Below are 25,407 nucleotides of genomic sequence, written 5' to 3'. Positions count from 1 at the left end.
ATAGATTTTTTTTAATTGAAAATCTGGTTATAAAAAAAATTCTTACATGTTTAGTTAGAGCTATTTTGTTATCAACCATACAAATATTTTTAAAAATTGGGTAGTAGTAAATTTTAAAATATTTTAACAAGCGAAAATGTGAAATATGATTGTTTTGGTTCATGTGTACGAACAGTGACACACTTCTAATTTTCGTCCCTTAACAAATGTTTTCAGTGAATTATTATCGAATGGAAACTAATCTACTCGATTATTAAAAAAAATAAAATAAAAAAAAAAAAATCAATATTTAAATATTTGTAGGAGGTGCTCAGTTAAAAAATAACAACGGTAAGAAAAGACATGAAATGTAATTAAAAATCAAAATAACATTAATTCAAAATTTTTAACAATTTGTCAGCTTTAACAAAAACTTGTTTCTTTTTTTATATTTAAATAGAATTTAAATACTTGATATTTTTCCAAGCATCATGTTTTCTGTTAGAGGGACGTCACTTTTTTAAATAACATTTATTTTTGTCTGTTTGTCATAATTTTTGTAAAGTTTCACAATGGGTATCAAACACCCTCTTAAAAAAAAAAAAACTCGCTTAATTCTATATCTAATCCTAGGTATGAGTGGTAAGCCTCCTCCTAAAACCTTTAGCCTTAACAATAATGCCAAGTGGCAGAGCTCTCCACTAAACAAACTTCCTCTGTGAGCTCATATAAGCGTAAAAAAAAAGCATAAAAAACGTTTAAAGAAAAGTGCACATGATTAATCTCCCATAAAAAAATAAATTGGTCAAAAAGCCTAAAACGCTAGGATCGTCTTGAAATGGTGAATTATTTTACATTTATGTGAAACCAACCCCCACTCTCATTGTTTTTGTTTTGTTTCTATCAAGTCTTCAGGATGTTCACACATAATTTTCCTTAGTCCTATCATTAACCCAAAGTCAGAGTGGCAACCTCCCCATCTTCTCATAATTGCACAAAGACCCTCTTAAAACCATGCATAATCGCCCTTTAGAAAACAAACAAACAAATACCCAGGATTTACCTATCATAAGAAAAAGGGGGGGGGAAGCTGCTCAAATGATTCAAAATGGGAAATCATTTTACATTAAATTCTAAAATAATTTTTGTTATCTTTTATTAAAGTTTTTCAAGTTGTTCACATGCAATTGTCTATAAAGGTAGAATCACATATTTTGGAGAGGTGGTCAGATGGGGAGGGGTAACAGAAGGTATTAATCTACAATAATACCAAAGAAATATTGCAATATATTCATTTTTAACCAATCCTAGATTTCGATTTCAGTTTTTGGCACATAAAATGGATTACAACTAAACTTTGAGTTCTCTAACTTCTTTTCTTTTAATGAAATATGTTAAGCCATTTTAAGCAATCGCAGCATATTTATGTGAATTTATTGCAGATTATTTGGAAATCATTCATTTCTGGAGATTTTTAGTAGCATATTCAGATTTCTTGCACAAAAATACACTTATATGGTAAATTTCATTGCTTAGTCTTGTGTTTTAACAAAGATATAGCATTTTTACTGAAAAAATAGTGCAAAAAATGTGACAAAACGCATATGGTCTTAAAGAGGGGAAAATATCCAAACATGCAGGACATAAAAATAGTCATAACTTCCTTGATTTTAATTGGATTTAAAAAGATTCTTTCTTAGCTTATCAAGCTCTTTCTATATATACCAATATTGAAATATTTTAAGCCATTTAAATTTTTTCATGTGTATTGCTACATTTGGATAATACTTAATTTCCCCATACATGTACATCATTCTCCGATTATTCACCTGTCAATCCATCTAGAAAATGGACAGCGGATATACTTTACTGAAAGAAATACAAAGGATAGAGTTGCAAATCCACCTGCAACAACCCTGACAGCTTTTTTCAATTTATGTGCAACTGAGTTCTTTGCACGTACACTTCTGTATGTTGAAGTTCCCGCTTATTATACATGGGGCACTAAAAATAAGATCTTCAAGTGAAGATTACAGCTCCAGGCTTTCCGTGTGTTAAAAAAACACAAGTTTTGGGCTGTGTATACCACAGTGTATCCAAAATAATTCGAATGCTTCTGTTTGAGACTGCTTCTATAGCGTGTTATAGGTTCACAAAGCTTTAATGAGCTCAAAACTATCAATGGTCAAGTTATGAATACATTCAGGAATGCATGTAATGCATATGGACTACTTGATGATCCACTGAGATGCTACATTACAGGAAGCATCTACATCTATATCTGCACATAATTTGAAACATTTGTTTGCAATCATATTAACTACACGTGCAATGTCTTCTTCAGCAGGACTTTAGCATACACACAGAGAAGCATCCAGTGAAGAATCATAGCAAAATAATTATTTACAGAGAAAATTATTCATGTTAAGATGTTTAATAAATTAAAGAATATAGAATGCAAACAATTTAAAACAGATTGACCTCTAGAGTTTGACGGCTCTTATGTAGAGGTCATTTTAAAGTGACGTGGGCTTTAGATAGAGTTTTGGAAAAAGATATGATTTGATCAGTCAAAGATTGGAAGTGTTAATGAGAACAGGTTGACTTTTTTAGTCGTGGAAACATTTGACTAAATTAACTAAGAAACTAAGGGATTTACAATACTTTTTCTTTTTAATCTTTAAAGATTAAAATGAAAAAGCATTGTAAATCCCTGAGAGAAACACCTAGTTGTTGTTTTGTCTGGGCTGACGTTATCCGCCTGATAGTCAGGGACCCGAACCTTGGATTAACCACTAAGGAGGCTGTCCTATCAGCAGGTGCAAAGTACTGGGGCTGCTGTATTGCCATTTGGTGAATGGAATCTGGACCATGCAGTAGCTTCTGGTGGGGCCTCTCGATGCCATACTAGTGGGTAATTGTTACGGCTTTACCTTATCATGTGGTACAAAAAAAAAAAAAAAAATTCTTCGTTTCTTTTTCTCTCTTAGTTTCCCCTCTCTGTCCTGCTCTAAGTAAATCTGTCGACCTAGTCCACAAATTCCAAAATTTCATCATGACAAGTTTCAAGAAAAAATACACGATTAAACCCGGTTCTCCAACTTCCAACGTAGACCCCTACTACCATGTCTCCTTCTCCAACATCAGGGGTCTACGTTCTAACCTTCCAGAGGTTGAAACCCAATTACAGGAGACTAAACCAGACCTTTTATTTTTAAGTGAAACTGGCATTGGACAGGCTATTTCCCTTGATGAGTTTGCAATTACAGGATACTCTAACTTAACTTCTAAATCTGACCCCCAAGATCGCCATGGGCATGGAATATGTGCCTATATTAAAGATAGCTTTCCATGTGGGAGGGACATCTCCAGGGAAGATCCTAACTTACCTTATATGTGCTTCCGGGTTGCTTTAGCTCACACTACTGCATTTATATTTACTCTCTATCGCCCCCACAACAGCGGAGTTACTATCTTTCAAAGCATATCTGAGAAAATTGACCAAGTCCTTTCTACTTATCCTTCAGCTAACATTCACGTATGTGGAGACTTCAATGTTCACAACGTCGAATGGTTGACCCACTCAAACAAGACCGATGATGAGGGGAGGTTCTGTCATGATTTCTCCATTGCCTATGACCTCACTCAGATTGTTCAGGAACCTACCCGTGTGCCCGATAATGACGGCCAGTATGCGAGCCTACTAGACCTTTTTCTCACAACTTGCCCTGAACTATGTTCAGTTTCTGTTCTGTCGCCTCTTGGATCTTCCGACCACTCTGTTGTATCAATTAAGATAAAAATGAAATGTAATAAGTCCCCAGACGTACCTCTTCATCGTACAGTATATCGATACACTAAGGCTGACTGGGATAGCTTCCGTACATTTATATCTGATCTACCTCTGCATTCCATGTTTAAAAAGGATGTGTCCTCTATAGTATTAGACCTAACTGAATGGTTAATTGTAGGTATTGACCATTTCATACCCTCTAAAAAATTTCAGCAAAAACCTAACAGCCAGCCATGGTTCTCTCCAGAATGTGCTGCTGCCATTGCGCACAGAAATCACTTTTTCCACTGCTTCAAACGTAATAGATGTATGGAAACTAAAGCCGTTTTCAGGACTGCCAGCAACCATTGTAAGAAAGTAATAAGGAACGCAAGAGAGTTGTATGCTCAATCTGTTAAGTCCAAAGTAGCTGAGCAGCGGCTTGGTTCCCACCAGTTTTGGCAAATAGCAAACAGAATCCTGAACAGAAGCGTGTGCTCCATCCCAACTATTATCAATGGATCTGAGGTAATCTCGTCAGCATCAGACAAAGCCAAACTCTTTGTCAAGAACTTTGCAGCTAATTCTACCCTTTGCGACCAAGACCGCCAACCCCCAATATTTCCTCTTGTATCAGAAAACACGCTATGTGATATACGTATATCTGTACGTGATGTTGCCAAGCTAATCAAAAACCTTGATTCCAGTAAAGCAACTGGCCCTGATGGTATTCCAATTATAGTACTCAAAAAACTTCAACCTGAACTAGCGCCCATACTTACAAAACTGTTTAAACGTTGTCTTAAGGAGAATAGTTTCCCATCTCCCTGGAAAATCTCATCAGTATGCCCTGTATTTAAGAATTCAGGTGATCGCTCATCCCCCTCTCAGTACAGGCCAATAAGTCTCCTGTGCGTCATGAGTAAGTTGCTAGAATCTGTATTAAATACAGAAGTAATCAAACATCTCAACAAAAATAACCTTCTTAGTGACACTCAATATGGTTTCCGTTCTGCTAGATCTACAGCAGATGTCCTTACAGTTATATCGCATAGGATTAGCAAATCTCTCGACGGTGGCAATCTTTCTAGGGCAATTGCTCTTGACATATCTAAAGCCTTTGATAGGGTATGGCATAAAGGTTTACTTCATAAGATCGCTAGCTATGGTATAGCTGGAAAAGTCTTCTCAATTATTAAATCATTTCTTTCTGATAGATTCATAAGAGTAGTAGTTGAGGGGCAAAAATCAGAAGCTCACAATATTAATGCCGGTGTCCCTCAGGGATCCATCCTGGGCCCAACTCTTTTCCTGATCTACATTAATGATCTTCCAAATCATATCCTTACATCATTTGTAGACATTTATGCTGACGACACTACCATTTATGGTACCACATCTAAGACAGTAAACGAGCAAGTTCTCTCCAATTCTCTCTCCTCTGATCTTGAGCACGTAGTACAATGGGGAAAGGAGTGGCTGGTTACTTTTAATGCATCTAAAACCAAGCTTCTCTCTTTACATCATCAACATTCTAATCCACATTTGTCATCAATTGAAATGAATGGCTCTCGTCTTCAGGAGGCCTCAAGTTTTGACAAGCTTCTGGGCTTGACCATTACTCCTGATCTTAAATGGAACACGTATATCAAATCTGTTGCCAAGGCCGCTGGAAAAATGGTGGGATCTTTCTATCGATCCAGTAGATATCTCACTGCTGATGCTATTCTCTATCTATATAAGAGCCAGGTACGTCCAAGGATGGAATACTGTTGCCACATCTGGGCAGGAGCTGCTAGAAAGAACTTGTCCTGCCTTGATAGAGTTCAAAATAGACTTCGTAGCCTCGTAGGAGATGTCCTTTTCTCCTCCTTGCAACCTCTATCTCACAGAAGAGATGTTGCGAGTTTGTCTCTGATGTATCGTTATTTTCATGGAAAGTGTTCAACTGAGCTTCAATCTATGGTCCCCCCTCGCCAAACTTTCACAAGAAACACTCGTCTAGCTGTAAACACTATCAATAATTTCCCCCACTCTTTATCTGTGCCTAAACCTAAACGTAGATTCCATGAACAAAGCTTCTTTCTTAGAACTGCACGCCTGTGGAATTGTCTTCCGTTTTCCTGCTTTCCGGCTGACTACAATATGGTTTTGTTCAAGTCTAAAGTAAATAAGTTCTTGATGAGCCGTTCCATATAAGTTATTAAATTTACCAAATTTTCATTACTAATGATTACTATATTGACCAACTTCTACTGTACACTCTTTAACCCTTATCCTTGAGTGGCCTCTGGGCCTTGATAATGTGGTGATGCCTTTGTAAAAAAAAAAAAAAAAAAAAAAAAAAAAAAAAAAAAAAAAAACCAAAAGACGAATGTTTTATTGTAGTGTCTTGCACCTTATGTTGTGGCTCTCTTCATAAAGAGAGCCACAACATAAGGTTAGTAGTCTGTTATCAAATGCCCATTCTTTGATATGTGTCATGTCTGTTGAACCTGTCTCGAATTAATGACTGTTACTATGTTCATGTTATGTGAACATATCTGTTTGAATATGTATAAACATGCACACATACAACAAACATTTACAATCACTAGACAAGATCTGTTTTATACACATGTATATTATATGCACTAGATGGGCATGAACACATATGTACACACATTATATACACCCATAATACGTTTATAACATTATTTCTAAACAGGGTAAAAAGAATTGACCAATCAGTTCGAACCACACTCTGCTACTAGCCAATCAGAAACCAGAATTACTCCATAAAATATACTGAATTTATTTAGAATTCCTGCACATAAATTTTCATCTTCACACGGGTAAGAACTCTGCTCTTTGTCTTAGTCTGCAAGTCTTTACAATTCAAGATTTCTTTAGATTGGCTACTTATAGGAAACTCTGCTCTTTGTCTTCATCTGCAAAAGTTTACAATTCAAAATTTCTTCAGATTGACTACCTACCAGAAACTTTGTCTTTGTTTGCAAGCTCTTACAATTCAAAGTTTTTCTGGATTGATACTGCCATTTTCTTTGGAACAGCATTTCTTTCTTTTCTAAAAATGACTTACAACTCCAAAGATGTTTAACAAAAAATAAAAGTTATAATTAAAAAAGAAAAATGAAACAAACAAAAAACCCACATACATAAAAAGAAATCTGGATAAAAAAGTTTAAAAATAATCAATAAAAATCTAGATTCATTTTAATAAATTGTCATTTTTTGAGAAGATTGCTCCCCCTTTCTCTTAAGAGAAAGAAGACTTGCTTCTAACTGTTAATCAAATAAGACAAATAAATATACTTACCTAATGTTTTTAATCCTGCACCATATTTTGGATGTGGTTTAAGATATCCTGGAATGTAAAAATTATTTTAAAACCAATACTTAGAAAGCATATTGTTTTAAAAATAACTGTTTATAGATTTAGAATCAGCAATATTGAAAACATTTTTGGGTTTTGCTGAGAAAATATTCTCTCATTGAATGTTTGATTCATTACTTAAATCTGCAAAAGAAATGAACCTTATTCTAAACATGGCTGGTGTAGTTGCCTGTATATAACGGGTCTATTTGATGTGTTTAATGTCATATTATATGATGCATGTATCCATAATGTGTTTGTGTTCATGTATGTTCGTATCACCATCCACATTGTCTTTAGAGTGTTGAGCGTAAACTTGTTGATACGTGTGATGACATTTAGTCGGGTTAGCACGTATATTTCTAAGTTTATATAAAGTTCAACCACCGTGGGCATATTACAATTTACAAAGTTCTTTATGGAACAAATAAACATCTTTCTGTAGAATTATTCAGCCCAAAAACGGGGGAAGCATACTTACTTCCGTCGGTTGGTCATGACTGACGGTCTGTGAGCTGCAAGATTTCCTGAGGAATGACAATCGACACTTGGGTTATTTCACGCAACAATATTTCCTGACATCTACCTTATCTTTGGAATTGCATGATTCACTTGTCTCTACATTTTTGTTATGTGTCTGCTCTCCAACCCAATGAACCTTTGACTCAGTCTCCTTAGAACTGCTCACTTGTCTGTACTCTAACTGCATACTGCATATATATATATATATATATATATATATATATATATATAAAATGTATAAAACTATCTGTTTAACCCTCTAACTACGTGACCAACTCTTCTCCATATCTCTACATCATTATCTGTTACATGCTCAAGAAATCTGTCATCTTTGTCATGTAATCCATTTGTTATTTATGAAAACCAAAATTTCTCAGTTTGTTTCCAACATTCCATTTTATAAAGTAAAACTTCTAATACATATTTTAGCTATCATTCGATTTTCCCAAATTCCAAACCCTATTGAAATATCTTGTTAGCATCAACATTATTTTTCTCTTGTATTTTTAGCATTCAACCATCTAGATTCTAATGACACAATCATAATAATACTCGTTAGATCATCTGTCGATGCTCAGCTGTTCATAATACAACAGCATCAGTTATTTATTTATTCATTTCTTTTAGAAGATATTCTATATACTTCACCGATGATGATGAGAGGGTTATTTACAAATAATGTAAATAATAATTGAAGGATGAAAGAATGGTGAGAAGAATGAAATGAAGCAAATATTTAAAAGAAAGGGTAAGAGGGAAAACATGAGTGGGTAAAGAGAGAGGAGGAAAGAGAAACAGGAGATGAGGCTAAGAAGAGAAAAGAGGGAAGGATAAGAAGAGATACAGAAAAAAGGGGAGAGAGAGAGCAGATAAAAAGAGGTGGGCAGAGAGAGAAAGGGGAGAAAAGAGAGAGAGAAAGGAGGAAGAGAGAGAGAGAAAGGAGGAAGAGAGAGAGGGAGAAAGAAGGAGGAGAGAGAAGGAGAAAGGAGGAGGAGAGAGAGGGAGAAAGGAGGAGAGAGGGAGAAAGAAGGAGAGAGAGAGTAAAAAGGAGAAAGAGATATCAAAGAGGGAGAGAGAGCAGAAAGAAAACAAAGAAGAGATATGAAGGAAAGAGAGAAAGAGAGGGAGAAGCAGGAGTGGATAAAGGAGAGATAGCGGAGGGAAAAAGATGAAAGAAAAAGTGGGAGAGAGAGAGGGTATGAGAGAGTGAAAAAGAGGGAGAGAGAAGATGGAGATGATAAAGGAATGTGACAGAATATTAGATATTTCCAAACTTCAGAAATAAAAGTGAAATGATACAACCTGGATCTAGCTAACACAAAGCAACAAGTTTAAATGTGCCAAACTGGACAAATGTCAAGGAATTCTCTTCTATTTCAACATACTGAATTTTGATAAAATTTAGATTTAAATATAATTGAATTTTCTTTAGTTCTAGGGAAGAAGCTGTGTTCATAGAATTTGTGCACAGATAGAGAGTAGGGACAATTGTTGATAGTGATTGCAGCTAGCCGAGTGCTTTTTGTATAAGTTTGGCAGAGGGGATCATAGACTAAAGCTCAGACGAGCACTTGTCATAAAAATACTGATAAAGCAAAGACAGGCTCGCAACATCTCTTCTCTGGAAAAGAGATTTCAGAGAGGAGAAAAGGGCAGCACTTACTAGGTATTGAAGCCAGTTTTGAACTATGTTAAGGCAGGATAGGGTTCTCTGAGCAGTTCCTGCCCAGATGTGGCAAAAGTACTCCATTTTAGAATGTATGATGTATTTGGCTCTTATATAGGTAGAGGATTGTGGCAGAAGTGAGATATCTTCTGGAGTAGCAGAATGATGTAACAGATTTTACAGTGACTATGGCAATAGATTTGATGCGTCTTCCATTTCATTTGATGTCTTTCAACTTAATGTGCACAATGTTGTGCATCTCTATGTAAAAAAAAAAAATTCCCAGCTTAAAGAAAATGAGCCACTTGTCAATAAGTTGTCTTTTGTACACAAAACAATCCAAGTTGACAACTTTAGTGAATGAAATAATTGCTCTATTATCAAATTGTGTTTCCATCTTTTTTTTTAAATGATCCAAATCTGAGTGTTTTTTTAAAATGTTTTACAATTAAAAGAAAACCTAGCTTGGACCACTTCAAATGTACTACAAATTATATTAAGATTCAGTCGGTTAGCTGTTTAAATAAATGAATCACATTTGCACTTCCTTATCATTTTGTAAATTTTTTTTTAAAAAGAATTTTACCCAATTTTTAGCTGGTTTTATTATTCCTTCCATTATGTTTGAAAACATCAGTAATGATTGAACACTTGTTCATAGCATTTTTATACACAAAATTTCCAACTTAACAGTTGCTCATTGTGCCACCAAAATAAATTTGCTATCAATATGTTTTACAAAGATCTATGTGACGACATAAAAAGTTTTTAGATATAATGAAAATAAAATTTTGAGATGGATGGAATTCCATCTCAAAATTCAAAGGAAATATACAATGCAAAATCAAAATTTAAAGGAAAATACAATGCAAAATCAAAATTAGTATTTTTGGTGCTTCTCCAGAACTCCCATATATAAAAAACAAAACAAAAATTAAAGTAAAATTTGTATGATGTGATATTTGTATGAACCTGTGACAGAAAGACACTATTGTGCACCAGAAAATTATGTAACTTGATCAAGTAGCTTTAGTCTATATATAACAGTAGATGTATGTGTGTGTCTGTCTGTGTATAAATATTTAAACAGTAAACTATTAAACTACTGGTCACATAACACTGAAATAGTAATCATACACCAATGATGGTTTATAACGAGTAAAATCTTTTTATGGATGAATAATGCATACAGAAATATGCTGCCAATCTGAAAGGTAAAATGTTCATTTCAACTGACCTATTTCTACTACTTTTGTGCAGGCACAAATTCATTCATAGCTTGGAAGTTGTTTAATTTAAAATATTTATCTGTTGATAGTTCAAACAGTAGGAAACACAGTTGGAATGCTAAATGTTTTGGTTTTGATTCTAGCTAATAGCACCTAGGTCATTTTTCTTTTTAATTTTTTAAAATCAGTACTTTATTTTTTTAAATCAGTACTTTACAATAAAGAATTGGTTCTGCAACAATAAATATGTAATAAATACGAAATATATATGAATTAAAATATATCTAAGTGTATTTTATGACCAAGCAAGCCCCCACTCCCTCTGCTAGTTAATTAAATTTAAAAAAATCAAATTTCATAGCGAAACTAGGAAAAGATCTTGTGACATTATTTGGAAAGAACAAGAGATAATTCCAATAAATTCAAATTTGCAAGATTTAAAAAAAACAAAAAACATTCTAAACACATGAGAGAGGAAGCATTAGAAAAACTTAAATTCACTTAAAACTAATTATTTTTGGTGTAAAATATTTTCTTTTCATCACTGATATGTACATCATACAGATTTTTTTAATATAGGGATAATTCTGAATAAGGTCCAATTTATTATAACTTACTAACACATACTGAAGAAAGAACATCAAAATGTTGCATCTGTAAACACAAAATAAAGGAGAAAATTCACAAACATGTAGCAAGATTGTTTAAAAATAAATCATCTGCCTGCATATTTAAAAAGAATAATGTGAAAAAAATGAACAAATAACGAAACTAGTGTTGGACTTTTTTGTAAAGAAAAAAAATATGAAAAATGTTAAAATATATTCAAATATGGATAGATTTTGAAAAGTAATATTGATCTCCAAAAATCTTTGCAAATAGACTCTTGTGATAAGTAGAGTTAGTCTTGTTAAGCTTTACAAGTTTAACTAGCCATGCTAGTTAAACTTTTTTCTGTTCTTAGAAAGAAATTTATATACACAACACACTTTCCTTCTCTTATGCTAATTAGGCATGCTGAATAGCCAGCATCATTACATCTTACTGAAATTAGGTATTTTAGGTTTCTAGTGGATCTTGTATTTTTTCGGATAGTTTCATTTTGAGGATTACTTTGCTCTTCTCTCTTATTTCTTTCTTGTTCTATGCTCTAACCAGCTTCATAGGCTAACACACTTGTTTCGAATCACACAATTTTTTAAAAACAGATATTACTAATGTGATTGATGATATACAAACTATGTAGTGCCCTGGAAGAAATTAAAGCTAAATGGAAACAGGTGCACAATCTGCATGCTACAATGTTCCAGTTAATGATATTTGCATACTTTAGATTTACACAGTCCTATTCACCAAGTTGATGAAATAGTAATGAGCTAAAAAGAAAAAAAATCAACTTGTAATGCTACTTTTGAAAAGGCCAGAGACAATTTGGAAACCTCTGTAGAAAAGATAGATTGATGTCTCCCAGCAAGAGAAATACATTATGATTTTGAGAAAGTTAGTGAGATTAAAGAAGCCTTCAAGAAGTATGAGGGCATAATACTTTTCATTTCAGAATAATGTAGTAATATGTGCTAATCAGCTTAACTAAGGCATGGAGGCATACTTAACAAGTAACAAGCTAATGGTTACTATTAATGTACAGTAAGAGTGAAATATAATTCACAGAACTTTACTTTAAGTAAAGGGAAATATGAAAGTATGACTGAAATAAGTAAATGAAAAAATTAAAATGTTTAATCTAAAACTATATTTTTTAATAGGTTTTTAAATTTGATGACTAATAAAATAAAATCTTTATTTTTATCAAAGAATAATTTGAATAAAACAGTCAAGATATAACATCTCAATAAGAATTTCTGCTTTAAGAAAAGCTGCAGAATAATTTAAAAGTTTATGAAACTTACCCTTGGTAACTGCAAACTGAGTTGCGCCAATACAAAATAAGCAAGCTGGCATACCTATAAATATGTAGATATAAAGTGTTATTATTTAAAGAATTATATGAAAATAAAGTATACTGTTATGTATTTATATCTATATATTATATATATATATATCTTCTAATTAATATGATTGTAAAGCATATGCCATTCATTCTCTATTTAGAAAACAGAAATATTTAAATTTCAATTTGATTTTACACAATAGATTTATAATTAGCTTTTTTGTTTTTCCTGTACTAGTGATGCCCGACGACCATAAAAATGATTTGAATCAGCACAGATTTCAAGGTGGTTCTACTAAAATAGTCATATTAAAAAAACCCAAAACATTTTAAGTTTGCAAAATATTACCATTTTGTTGGAATGAATATACTTTAACATGGATCAATAAATAATAACTTATATTAACAATACACATAGATGAGAAAATGCTTTGGCTAATCACAAATTTCAAACGAATTCTGCTAAAATCGTCATATTTTAAATACCAAATGAACGCATATCCAAGGAAATGGCAGAAACACTAGAGGATGACCTCCAATCTGTAGTGGAATGGGGACAAAAATGGATGGTCACATTCAATGCTGCTAAGACTAAGCTTGTTTCCTTCAATAACTACAAGAAACCTTCTCTACCACCAATAGCAATGGCCAAGAACACATTGCCTGAAAGTACTTCGTTTAAACTCCTTGGCCTAACGTTTACAGGGAATATGAATTGGAATAGATACATTGAGAGCATTGCCAAGGCTGCTGCAAGGAAGGTTGTCTCCCTCTACCGTGCTAGAAAACTACTTATACCTGAAAGTATCCTGTACCTCTATAAGGCCACCATTCGCCCATGTATGGAGTATTGTTGTCACATCTGGGCTGGTGCATCTGCTGCTTGTCTCTCGCTCCTGGACAGGGTTCAAAAGAGAGTCGCCAACCTTTCATCTAGGCTTCAGCCTCTGTCCCATCGACGAGATGTTGCATCCCTCTGTCTGTTCTACAAATACTTTAATGGTGAATGCTCTGACAAACTGCAAACACTTGTACCTCCTCGACGTAATTACCCCCGACAAACCCGACAAGCTAGTAAGTCTCATCCCTTTACAGTAGAGATCCCTAGGTGCAAGAAAGCCTTTTACTCCAATAGTTTCTTCCCCAGAATGGCAGGTCTTTGGAACTCCCTTCCGGGATTCTGCTTTCCCAACTGTACTGATATGCAGAAGTTCAAGTGTAATGTGAACAAACATCTTTCTACTCATCTCCCTTCATAATGGCCCTGCAAATTAAGTCCCTGATAGTAGCCCCCTGCTTCAAAGTGGCACTGTGCCTTGTTTGGGGTGAAAATTGAATTAAAAAAAAAAAAAAATACCAAAGCACTTTAAGTCCTCAAAATACCACTGTTTTATTCAAAAATGAATATACTTTCAAATAAATTAATAAATAATGTACATTATATATTTTAAGAGTTTTAAGAGTAATACACACGGATGAAAAAAACACTTTGGATAATCACAGATTTCAAGGTAGTTCTACTAAAATAGCCATATTTTTTAAACCAAAGCACTTCAAGTCTTCAAATTACTACTGTTTTGTTCGAAAATGAATATACTTTCAAATGAATTAATAAATATGAATGTACATTATATATTTTAAGAGTTTTAAGCAAATAAAGTGATAAAAATGTGAACATCATAAAATGGCGTTTTCGGTAAGGTTTTGTAATGACTCTCCCTGTTTTCTAAAAGGCCTGTACCGTGATTGTATGAAGAATTTCATCATGAAATTTGGGAACCAATCAGAAGAGGTGCTAATCTTAATACTGTCAAGTGTCTAAAATATTTTTGACATTTCTTTTTTTTTTGTCGTGTTAAAAATAAGACTTTAATATGACGAGTATCGAACATTTTGAAAAAAGATTTCATCGGACAAGTAAATCATTCTTTTTACTATCTTTATCAATTAAAAGTATTATTCTATGTTGAGTAGAACTGCGGTAATTGATAATAATTTAAAAGGACCTACCCGAAAAAAAATGTTTTTATTGCTCGAGTTTGGTCAAATTAATTTAGTATTAGTAGCAACAGCAGCTGCAGTATAAACAACACGCGTTCTTTAATTTTTATTCACAAACGAATTAAGAAAAACATGAAAATATGAATATAAATGTTCTGATATGTTTAATTAGAGCTATTTTGTTATCAGAATAACATTAGTTTAGAACTATTCGGTTTCAGAATGTATAATAACAACCAATTCGGCATTATGAATCCATTATAATTTCTCACATTTCTGGTCAAATTTAAAAACATGGTTAAAATAAAAACAAAATAAACTTTTGTAGATATATCGCTTGCATGCACTTTTATTCATTGCATTAGTTTTGAACAGAGAATTAAAACAATGTTTTATTGCGAACAGCCACAAATGTTTTTTCAAAATCAAAATATGTATGAAAATCTCGTTTGTATTACTATACACATAGATTTGAAAAAATTGTCAAAAAACAAATATATAACAAATAAATGTTATCAAAGGCAAGACAAGTTACTTTTCTACCTAACTGGATATGTTTCAGTGTTTATATTTAATGCAACATGTTTATTCAGCTCGAAAAACAGTGTTTACCATTGTATTCGAAAATTTAAAATGGCGGCCGACTCTTTCTTTGAGGCAGTAAGTTTGGGAAAATGAGTTACAAATAAAAAACCAGACAAAATACCGTTAGAAACTCACTCAATATATGTTACCGTGACATAGGCGGATATATATTCAGCAGGTTTTTAACAGCATTTTGTCTAGTTTTTTATTTTTAACTCATTTTCCCAAACTTACCGTGTGAAAGAGATAGTCGGACGCCATTTTTAACTTTCCAATACATCGGTAAGCACTGTATGTTTTTTGAGCTGAATAAACATGTTACATTAAATAAAAACACTAAAAACATATCCAGTTAGGTAGAAAAGTAACTTATCTTGCCTTTGATAACATTTATTTGTTATATATTTGCTTTCTGATAACTTTTTCGAAACTATGTGTACAGTAATACAAACCCCGTTATTTTTTTTTCTACTTATTAAGCGAAAGGTATTTTTATCACCTGCTCCAGTGTAGTATAAACGGCCTATGGAATTAACACCTTCAACCTCAAAAATAGAAATCAACAAATTTATAGAATTTTCTTAGAAATTTCGTAACGCAAATTTTTATTAAATTAAAACTAAATATAACATTTACTGACTTATTTGCCTGTCGAATACGCACACACACACACACACACACACATATACATAACTTTTTAAAACACTCTTTAACCCTAACAATAACACTAAGTTCGAGTGCCCTCTGTAAGCCACATACAAGTGTCTAAAACAAACAAGCAAAAAATAGATCCTTCATTATAGAAAAATGCACATAAAAAATAAATTGGTTAACTGTCCTAAAATGCTAGAATGGCTTGGAAATGGTGAATTATTTTACATTAAATTTTTGTGAAACTACCTCTAATATTGCTTTTGTTATTTTTATTTCTGTCAAGTCTTCAGTATGTTCACACATAATTTTCCTTAGCCCCTACAATTAATTCAAAGTCTGAATGGCAACCATATTCTCATTGCATAGAAACCCTCTTAAAACCACACATAGTCGCCTTAAAAAAAATAAAACAAAAAGCAGTTAACTGCCCTAAAATGTTAGAATGACCTGTAATAGGAAATTATTTTACATTAAATTCTAAAATAATTTGTTTATCTTTCATCAAAGTTTTTCATAGCATTTTATACATAATTGTCGAAAAAGTAAAAATCACATTTTGGAGGGGGGTGGGTCAGAAGGGGTTGGGTGGGGTTAAACAGAAGGTGTTAATCTACAATAATACCAAAGAAATATTGCAATATATTCATTTTTAAATGGTCTTATGTTTAGATTTAAGTTTTTTGTACATAAAGCACATTACAATTCAACTTTGAGTTCTCCAACTTCTTTTCTGTTTATGGATACATGCCATTTTTAAGGAATTGCTGCATATTTATGCACATTTACTGCAGATTATTTGGAAACCATGAACTTTTGGAGATTTTCAGTTGCATATTCTGATTCCTTGTACAAAAATACACTTATATGGTAAATTTCATTTCTTAGTCTTGTGTTTTAACAAAGATATGACATTTTTACTGAAAAAGTAGTGTAAAAAATGTGACGAAACGCATATGGTCTTAAAGAGGGAAAAATATCCAAACGTGTGAGGCACAAAAATAGCCATAACTTCCTTAATTTTAATCAGATTTTAAAAATTTAAAAAGATTCTTTCTTAGCTCATCAAGCTCTTTCTATGTACACCAAAATATTTTAAGCTATTTTAATTTTTTCATATGTATTGCTAGATACAAATAAAGTGATAAAAATGTTAACATCATAAAACAGTATTTTTGGTTGGGTTTTGTAAAGACCTCCTCTAATTTGTAAATGCTCGTACATTTGTATTAAGAATTTTGTCACAAAATTTGGAAACTAATCTAGAAGAGATGTCACTTAATAGTTTGGGGTGTCTGAAATACTTTTAACCACTCGTTTTTTATTGTTAAAAAAAAATGACTTCAGCATGAGGAGTATTGAAAATTTTGAAAAAAATTACTTCAGCCGTCCACTTGTTAATAAAATAATCTTTTCACTATTTTTATCCATTAAAAGTATAATTATATAAAATGAATATGTATTAGATCCATTTGAAGCCAAAACAACACATTCTTACAAAATGAAAAGATATTTATTTTGTATGAAATTTATAAATATATTTCGAAGATACACTTCATCTTCAGTATGTCTTTCTTTCTTTTTTGCCATGTTGTTGGAGCATAGAGTCAGTGGAAGTCTGTTTGTTGTTTTGATGGTAATCTTTTTGGAATGGTGTGTTGGTTAAGTGGAATTCACGTTAGGGTTTGTGTTCCTTGATAGAGGTGTTGGTTGAGTTTGAATAAAATAAATATGTATTGTTTTGGCTTATCTAATACATATTTATTTTATTCAAACTCAAACAGCGTCTCTATCAAGGAACACAAACCCTAACATAAGTATAATTTTTTTTTTTTTAATTTTTTTTAATTACATTTTTACCCCAAACAAGGCACATTGCCACTCAGGTGTAGGGGGCTACTATCAGGGTCAGCAACTACGGGGGTACTATGTAGGGATTTGGGCAGCAAGATGTCGGTTCACGTTGCACTTGAACTTCTGCATGTCAGTACAGTTAGGGAAGCATGATCCTGGAATGGAATTCCAGAGTCTAGCGGTTCTGGGGAAGAAACTACTGGAGTAGAAGGATCTTTTGCATCTAGGGATTTCTACTGTGTGGGGGTGGGATTTAGCTGCCTGTCGGGTTTGTCGAGAGTGTCTGCGACGTGGGGGCACAAGTGCCTGCAGTTCGTCAGAGCACTCACCATTAAAATACTTGTAGAACAAGCAGAGGGATGCAACGTTTCGTCGATGGGACAGAGGCTGAAGCTTAGATGCCAGTTCAGGGCCTATCAGATTGGCGACTCTTTTTTTAACCTTGTCTAGGAGCGAGAGACTAGTAGTAGATGCACCAGCCCAGATGTGACAACAATACTCCATACATGGGCGAATGGTGGCCTTATAGAGATACAGGATACTTTCAGGTGTCAGTAGTTTTCTAGCATGGTAGAGAGAGCCTACCTTTTTTGCAGCGGCCCTGGCAATGTTTTCAATATAATTGTTCCAGCTCATGTTTCCTGTGAACGTTAGGCCAAGCAGTTTGAAAGATGTACTCTCAGACCGGGAGTCACTGGCCATTGCTATTGGTGGCAGAGAAGGTTTCTTGTAGTTATTGAAGGAAACCAGTTTGGTTTTGGCAGCATTGAATGTGACCATCCATTTATGTCCCCATTCCACTACAGACTGAAGGTCATCCTCTAGTGTTTTTGCCATTTCTTTAGATATGTGTTCATTTGTTTTCCTGTCATGCCTTTTATAGAGTGTAGTGTCATCAGCATATATACCCATCTCAGAGGCAGTTTTGTCGGGGAGGTCATTAATAAATATCAGGAACAATAGAGGTCCAAGAATAGACCCCTGAGGCACTCTCCCACATTTATATCACACTGTTTAGATGTTCGACCGTCGAGGACAACCTGGATTTTTCTCTTGTCTAAGAAGGATTCAATTATGCTAAGTATTCTACCAGTGATACCGTATGATTTAATTTTCCTGAGGAGACCCTTGTGCCATACCCTGTCAAAAGCCTTAGATATATCTGGAGCTACTGCTCTGCCCTCCCCCGCTTTATCCAGTGAATGGTATATATGTTCAGAGATTACAGTGAGAATGTCAGCTGTGGAACGGGCATGTCTAAATCCATATTGTTTGTCAGTCAGAAGTTTAGCGTCTGTAAGGTGCCGAACTAGAGCATGGTTAATTATGGTCTCAAATATTTTGGCGAAAAGTGGGAGGAGGCTAATGGGGCGATAATTTGATGGGTCAGTTCTTTCGCCAGAATTCTTGAATATTGGTACCACAGAAGCGGTTTTCCAACAGCCCGGAAAGCATGATTCATTAAGGCATTTGTTGAAGAGTTTGGAGAGAACTGGAGCTACTTCGGCTGAGCACTTTTTTAATAGCACAGCTGGGATGAGATCAGGTCTGCATACTTTGGAAGTGTCAAGATTTTTTATGATAGCATGTACCTGAGCAGGGGTGATTTTTAGATCGTCTAGCGTGGCGTCTGTCCGCAAAGGAAAGTCAGGCAGGGGGTGGTTGGTAGGGTCCAGTGTGGAGTTCGAGGCAAACCGGCTGGCAAGCATATTAGCTTTGTCGGTTGCTGAGCAAACAACCTCGTGATTGTTGGTTAGTGGGGAAATTGTTGATTGCCCATTGTTTACTACACTGTTGTAGATTTTCCAGAAGTCACGATTTCCTAATTTTTGTGCTTCGATGCGTTTTTTAGTGGTTTCAGTAAATTCTCTCTTAGCTGTCGCTATTTCTTTCTTAACGTTATTTCTCGCTTCTATGTACTTCTGTTTGTTTGAACTGGACTTATGTCGGTTAAGTCTACGGTATGCATGCTGCCTTTGAGCAATGGCAGTTGCGCAAGTAGAAGTAAACCATTGGGGAAAGTGGGGCTTGCTATAAAATTTCCGCACGGGAACATGTGTTTCCATTGCTGTTTTGAACCATTCAGTGGTCTCATTTGTGCACTGTTCGGCAGGAAGAGAAAAAATATTTCCCCATGGGGCATCTCTGATAAGATCTCTGATGGCTTCCCAGTCAGCCTTTCTAAAATATCTCGTTGTTTTGAGCACTTGCTCTTCAGTCTTGGGTCTAGAATTTAGGGCGATTTCTACCATTATCACTGCATGGTCAGCGTTCCCGAGTGGGCTGTTAGCATTTGTTGTACAATCCTCGGGAACTGTAGTCAGAAACATATCTAGAAGTGATGCTTGTTGTTCTTGCTGGTCAGGGAAACGGGTTGGAAACGTAACCATTTGTGATAGGGAGTGAGATATAACAAAACTATGTGTTGTGCTGCCCGCTGCATCTGTGTGAGTAGAGAATCCAAGCCAGTTTTTGTGGTGAACATTAAAGTCGCCAAATACATGGACTTGGGCGCTATTGTCAAGGGAGAGTGCTGTGTCTATACTGTCGGAGACTTTGTTTATTATGGTGCAGTCCTGGGTCGAGGGAGAGCGGTAGAGAAAATAAAAGTAGCTAATGTTGCGTTGTATGTTTAGTCTAAAGCACATAAAGGCTTGATCGTTTGTTTCTAGGTTTGTTTCTCTAGTCAGGGGGAGGGTATTACGAATGTAGTCTTCAAGTCCGTGCATATGTCTGTCAGAGTCCTTACGGCAGAGTGGGAGATAGCCAGGCATGTTAAAGTAGTTAGAGGGGATGGAGGAGTGTAGGTTAGTCTCACTTAGTGCTAAGATATCCGGGGTATTTGTTAGGAGAAATGCTTCAACATCAGCTAAATTAGTTCTAAGCCCACGGATGTTAGTGAACGCAAGCCTCAAGGGAGGAGGCAAGTTGAATTTGTTTGTCCCTAGGCCTGGTTTAAGCTTATTTTTAGACTTTAGTGTCATCATGTTTTTAAAGAGTTTCAGTAAGGTGAGGGGGAGCTGAACAAGAGGTTATGCAGGATATCAGACATGCAACACAAGTAGACCAATTGGCTGACCTTTCTTCAACTAGGACTGTGGCCTCGGGAAAGCCCATCGGGGATGAGTGCAGGGTCCCTTTCCATGCGCGACATGGCACTACAAACAACCCGATATTATACAACTGTTGATGGAGCAGCCGCTCTAAGCGCTACCAAAGAGTTAAGGCTCCTGCACTACCAGTCGGAAACAGCAGCCAGGAACTGTCAATCCGGTACCCTCAGCCCATCAGAAGAAGATCGCTCCAATCTAATTGCACAGGCATGCGTGGTACCCAAGCACTCTCAAGTGCCCAGTTATGAGGGGTGGGATGTGTCGGGAGTGGGGGAACGGCATTCAATGCCCTAGACAAGAAACAAGATCTACCACTAAGTGTTTTGTTGATTCACCTGTGATAGTGTCTCTGCGCCTGACTAATAGGCAAAGAAGGAGTATGGAAGCCGGCGATAGACAGGGCCTATCTACTCCTTAAGCAATTTAGGTTTGCAGACCGGTAATTTGTTTGAGTCACCAGCTCTAGGAAGGTTGTCGTCCAAGACTGGAGAGGCCTCCCTTGGTTTAGTTTCAGAGTTTTCCTTCTCCTAGACGGTGATCTGGGAAGATCTACTGGGTCCATCAGCCCTGAGAGGGTTTGCTCCGCGCCTGGGTCCTACTCCAGGTATTTCTGCGACCCCGCGTGGTTAGTTGGTGTTACAGGGTTAGCTTGTAAAGGTTATTTCTCAAAGAATAGTTACACTCCTCAAAGAGATTTAGGGGCATGCAGTAGAAGCGGTTTTGTGGGGAGGCTTGTTTGTTAATGTTACAGGGTTAGTTTGTAGAGGTTATATATCTAATGAATAGTTACACTCTTTGAAGTTATTTATGGGCATGCAGTAGGAGTAGTTTTGAGGGGGGGCTTGTTAGAGAAGCGTTAGTGCGGATTAGGACATTTACCTTAGGTGTTTTTTTTTTATTTTATAACTTTTGTTAGTTTGGGTTCTGGATAACGTAATAGTTTGAGTAGGTATTAGGAATGGAGCTAAGAAATTTTGCCCAGTCACTGTATATTTAGGTTTACGGAGGTTAGGGTGTAGGTGAAGTACACCCAGGGTGTAACTGGAGGTACATTTTAGGTTATGGTGCATTTTGTATGTATAATTAAGTAATATATATTTGGGCGAGTTTTCAGTAGATGCAAATAGGAGTTGTCAGTGTTTCCACTATTCAGGGGGAGATAGTTTCAGTTTTCATTTAAGAATCATAGCGAGTTTTGCATGGCAGTGAGTATCGGCTTGGTTTAGTGTTATTTGTTGCAGAGCCGTCTAGGAAGAGGCAATTGCTATGTAATGAAGATCGGTTTGCATCCGAGTGCATACTTGGCTGGTAAGTACCTAATTGGATAGGAGTGACCTCTAATGTATGTCAGGGGCAGAAATGTATAGATGTTTAGTGAAGACCGGGTAGTTTCTGGAAGTTAGGAACTTAAGGTTAAGGATTCCACTATTACGGCGTGTGTAAAATGTAGGGTTTTGTGGCAGCTAGTGGGGGGGGGGCAGATTGTTAGCTTTCAAGGGTCAGGGTTATTTACTTACAGAATACAGTAAAGTTTCATTTGGATTTAGAGTTTACAGTATTGTTTTAGTTTGGGAGAAAATAGAATCTACCTTTCTTTTCCCCTATTTTGCATGCAGGTTAGACATAGGCAGACGTCTTGGAGGTAAAGGGAAACAAATTATTTCGACGTGATTCGGAATTCATATTTTTAGGCAGTCATTAAGGTTGGGTTGGGGATAAGACAATGTATCTATTCAGAAGATAGGTCCTAGTGCCGCAGCTAATATAACTGTAGATTTCAGTTACAATTATAGTAACAGTTAAAGGCTATATCCAGTGGTTTGGTAGAGATATCAGCGAGACCTCTTTATTAGTATAAGCGAGCATAGGGTAATTGTAGATATTAAGTATATTACTTAAATAAAGTTCTTCTCACTTTTAAAGTAAATTAAATTCTAAAATAATTTGTTTATCTTTCATTAAAGTTTTTCAGAATGTTCACATGTACTTGCCTAAAAAGGTAGAATCATATTTTGGAGAGATGGTCTGTAGGGAGGGGGTAACAAACGGTGTTTATTTACAATAATACTAAATAAATATTGCAATATATTCATTTTTAAACTGTCCTAGTATTAGGTGTCAGTTTCTTGTACATAAAATGTATTACAATTCAACTTTGCGTTCTAACTTCTTTTCTTTTAATGAATACATGGCATTTTTAAAGAATTGCAGCATATTTGTGTGCATTTACTGTAGATTATTTGGAAACTATTAATTTTTGCAGATTTCCAGTGCAATATTCTAATTCCTAGCTCAAAAATACACTTATATGGCAAATTTCATTGCTTAATCTTGTGTTTTAACAAAGATATAGCATTTTTATTGAAAAAGTAGTGTAAAAAATGTGACAAAACGCATAGAGGGAAAAATATCCAAATGTGCAAGGCACAATAATAACCACAACTTCCTCATTTTTAATCAGATTTAAAAAATTTAAAAAGATTCTTTTTTAGCTTATCAAGCTTTTTCTATGTATGCCATTATTGATATATTTTAAGCCATTTAAATTTTTTCATGTGTTATATATTTAAAAAAGTAAGTAATGTGAGAAAAAATGTTAACAGGCTATTCTCACAACTTTCTGTAAAGGGCAGAGCTGCTTTAAAGTTTATTATCACTGCTCTGAGGAATTTCAACTTAAAATTTGGAAAACAATCAGGAGGTATAAAGCCCTTAATGCTGGTAAGGCTACAAAACAACATACTGGCAAGTAAATTTATCGTTTCACCCTTTTTATGCATTTAAAATTATAATTGTAGGTTATCTTTTCATAGTAGTTCATCAGAAAAAATAGTTTCAGTAATATAGTTGTAATACACTTCCAAACCATGCTTACATTTATTTTTGATTAAAAAAAAGAAAAATACTCTTTTGTTTGCTTGTCATATGAGTAAAATAAACAATTATCAGAAGGTTAATGCAATTTGTGTTTTATTTATAAAATAGTGACTTCTTTGAAAAATACTGTTTTTCTTTAAGTTTCAAATACAACTATTTTGAAACTGAAATTTTAGTTAGAAATTATTTTCTAGTCACCAATATGATAATTGTACATTTTTGGTACCCCACCCCCCAAAAAATTTCGAATTTAGAGCAAGAGATCAGTTTGACAAATTTAACATAAAATGATCTCCCTATTTCTTAGTCATTCTTGTGATTTAGAACACTGTTTTTGATATTTTTTTATGCTGAATAGTTAGTATGAAATAAAAATTATAATTACTTACCCTACCACTAAACTCAAGGTTTGAGTGACAGAGACCCATCTCCTAAAAATACCTTCTTTAAATCTGATTGACAAGACTTTCCTTAAAAACAAATTCTTTAACCCTGCTTCTAACACTAGCACCAAGCCCCTGTCCCGCTTCTTAACCTTAACCTTACCACTAACCCTAAGTCTGAGTGACAAGCCCCCCTCCCTTAAAACCGCATTTGTATAAATTTGTACTAGTATTTAAACGTTACAGATGGGATATATTAAATAGTTATATTTAAATAAATATTAAGTAAATATATTAAAAGTTATAGGAGGGATATATTAAATATATTAGTAAGAATAAATTATTTATTACTTTAAATCAATTAGATTAGTTTACTTAGAAAACAAGTCAGCTATTTTCATATGATATTAAAATTCTATTTAGAAACAACTATTTACTGATTATATTAGATCTACTATAATGCATTTTAGTTTCTTATAACACAATTCAGTCATTTGTGAAATAAAAAACACTATTTTTAACAAATACTTTATTTATAAAAACAATTTACTAATTATATTAAATCCTATTTCTTAGAAAATAAGAAAAACATTTTAATCAATTTTATTTTTTGATATTACAAAAAAAAAAAAGAAAAAAAAAGCAAACATACTTCTATACCAGAAACTTTCCCTGTTGCATTCTTGAAGGACTCTTAGTTCTTCTCTGGTAAGAGAAACTTGTGGTTTCTGAAAAATAAATAGATTAAAATAATCAAACCTTCAGTCACCAAACATCACTCCAATTTTTTTTTTATTCTACTAGAAAAATGTCTTTTTTTAACTATCATCCAGAAATTTACGATTTTGAAACGTATATTCTCAGATTTTGTTGTAACTTGCATCATAGATTGACATCATAAAAACTAAGAAATCCTGAAAATTTGAGCATGGAACTCCAAAGGTTGCCGATTTAGAGCATTTTCCATTTTCAGTAAATTGCCTGAGATGTCACCCAGGCAATATTTTAATAATTACATTTTCTTGAATATTTTCAGTTTGGAACATGATGAGATTCTGAAAATTCAGTCAAATAAGTTTTTTGATCCAAGAAATCCAAATTTGGCATCAACTTGGCTCAGGAATAAAGTCTGATTTTTATTAGCTTTTGAAATTTTTTACATGTGCACATATACGGGTCAAAAAAGGAAAAAAAAAAAAAATGATGTGACTGATATGGTAGCAGTTGTTTTCTTTTGATAATTTATTTTATTATTCACTAACAGCGTATTCAAATTAAGTCTTTTCTTTAGGGTTCAGAAATGCACAAGAAAGGAAGCAACTAGTTTGAGTATGTGAGATGAAATCGGGGAGAACTTCATATAAACTTCATATTGAAATAATTTTTGAAAAGGTAAAACAGTGATCAGATATTTACAATAAAAGTGGACTTAACAAAACCGGCATATC

At 34.3% G+C, this 25,407-nt stretch overlaps 1 protein-coding gene across 1 annotated transcript in view; it reads right to left on the bottom strand.

Moving 5' to 3' along the window:
- LOC145268203 (OCIA domain-containing protein 1-like) overlaps window positions 1-25,407 on the bottom strand; it is a 137,770-nt gene that overhangs the window by 62,727 nt on the left and 49,636 nt on the right. Inside the window, exons 2-4 of the mRNA XM_080123466.1 lie at window positions 24,612-24,687; window positions 12,455-12,508; window positions 7,071-7,118 (exon numbers count right to left, since the gene is read on the bottom strand). Of these exons, the coding sequence (XP_079979592.1) occupies window positions 7,071-7,118; window positions 12,455-12,508; window positions 24,612-24,687 (178 nt within the window). The remainder of the gene's footprint in view (window positions 1-7,070; window positions 7,119-12,454; window positions 12,509-24,611; window positions 24,688-25,407) is intronic.

The sequence above is a fragment of the Euprymna scolopes genome, chromosome 43, assembly GCF_053919585.1.
Source record: "Euprymna scolopes isolate OS-2025 chromosome 43, ASM5391958v1, whole genome shotgun sequence".
NCBI classification, from domain to species: Eukaryota; Metazoa; Mollusca; class Cephalopoda; order Sepiida; family Sepiolidae; genus Euprymna; species Euprymna scolopes.
This window is presented reverse-complemented; position numbering and strand designations above follow the sequence as displayed.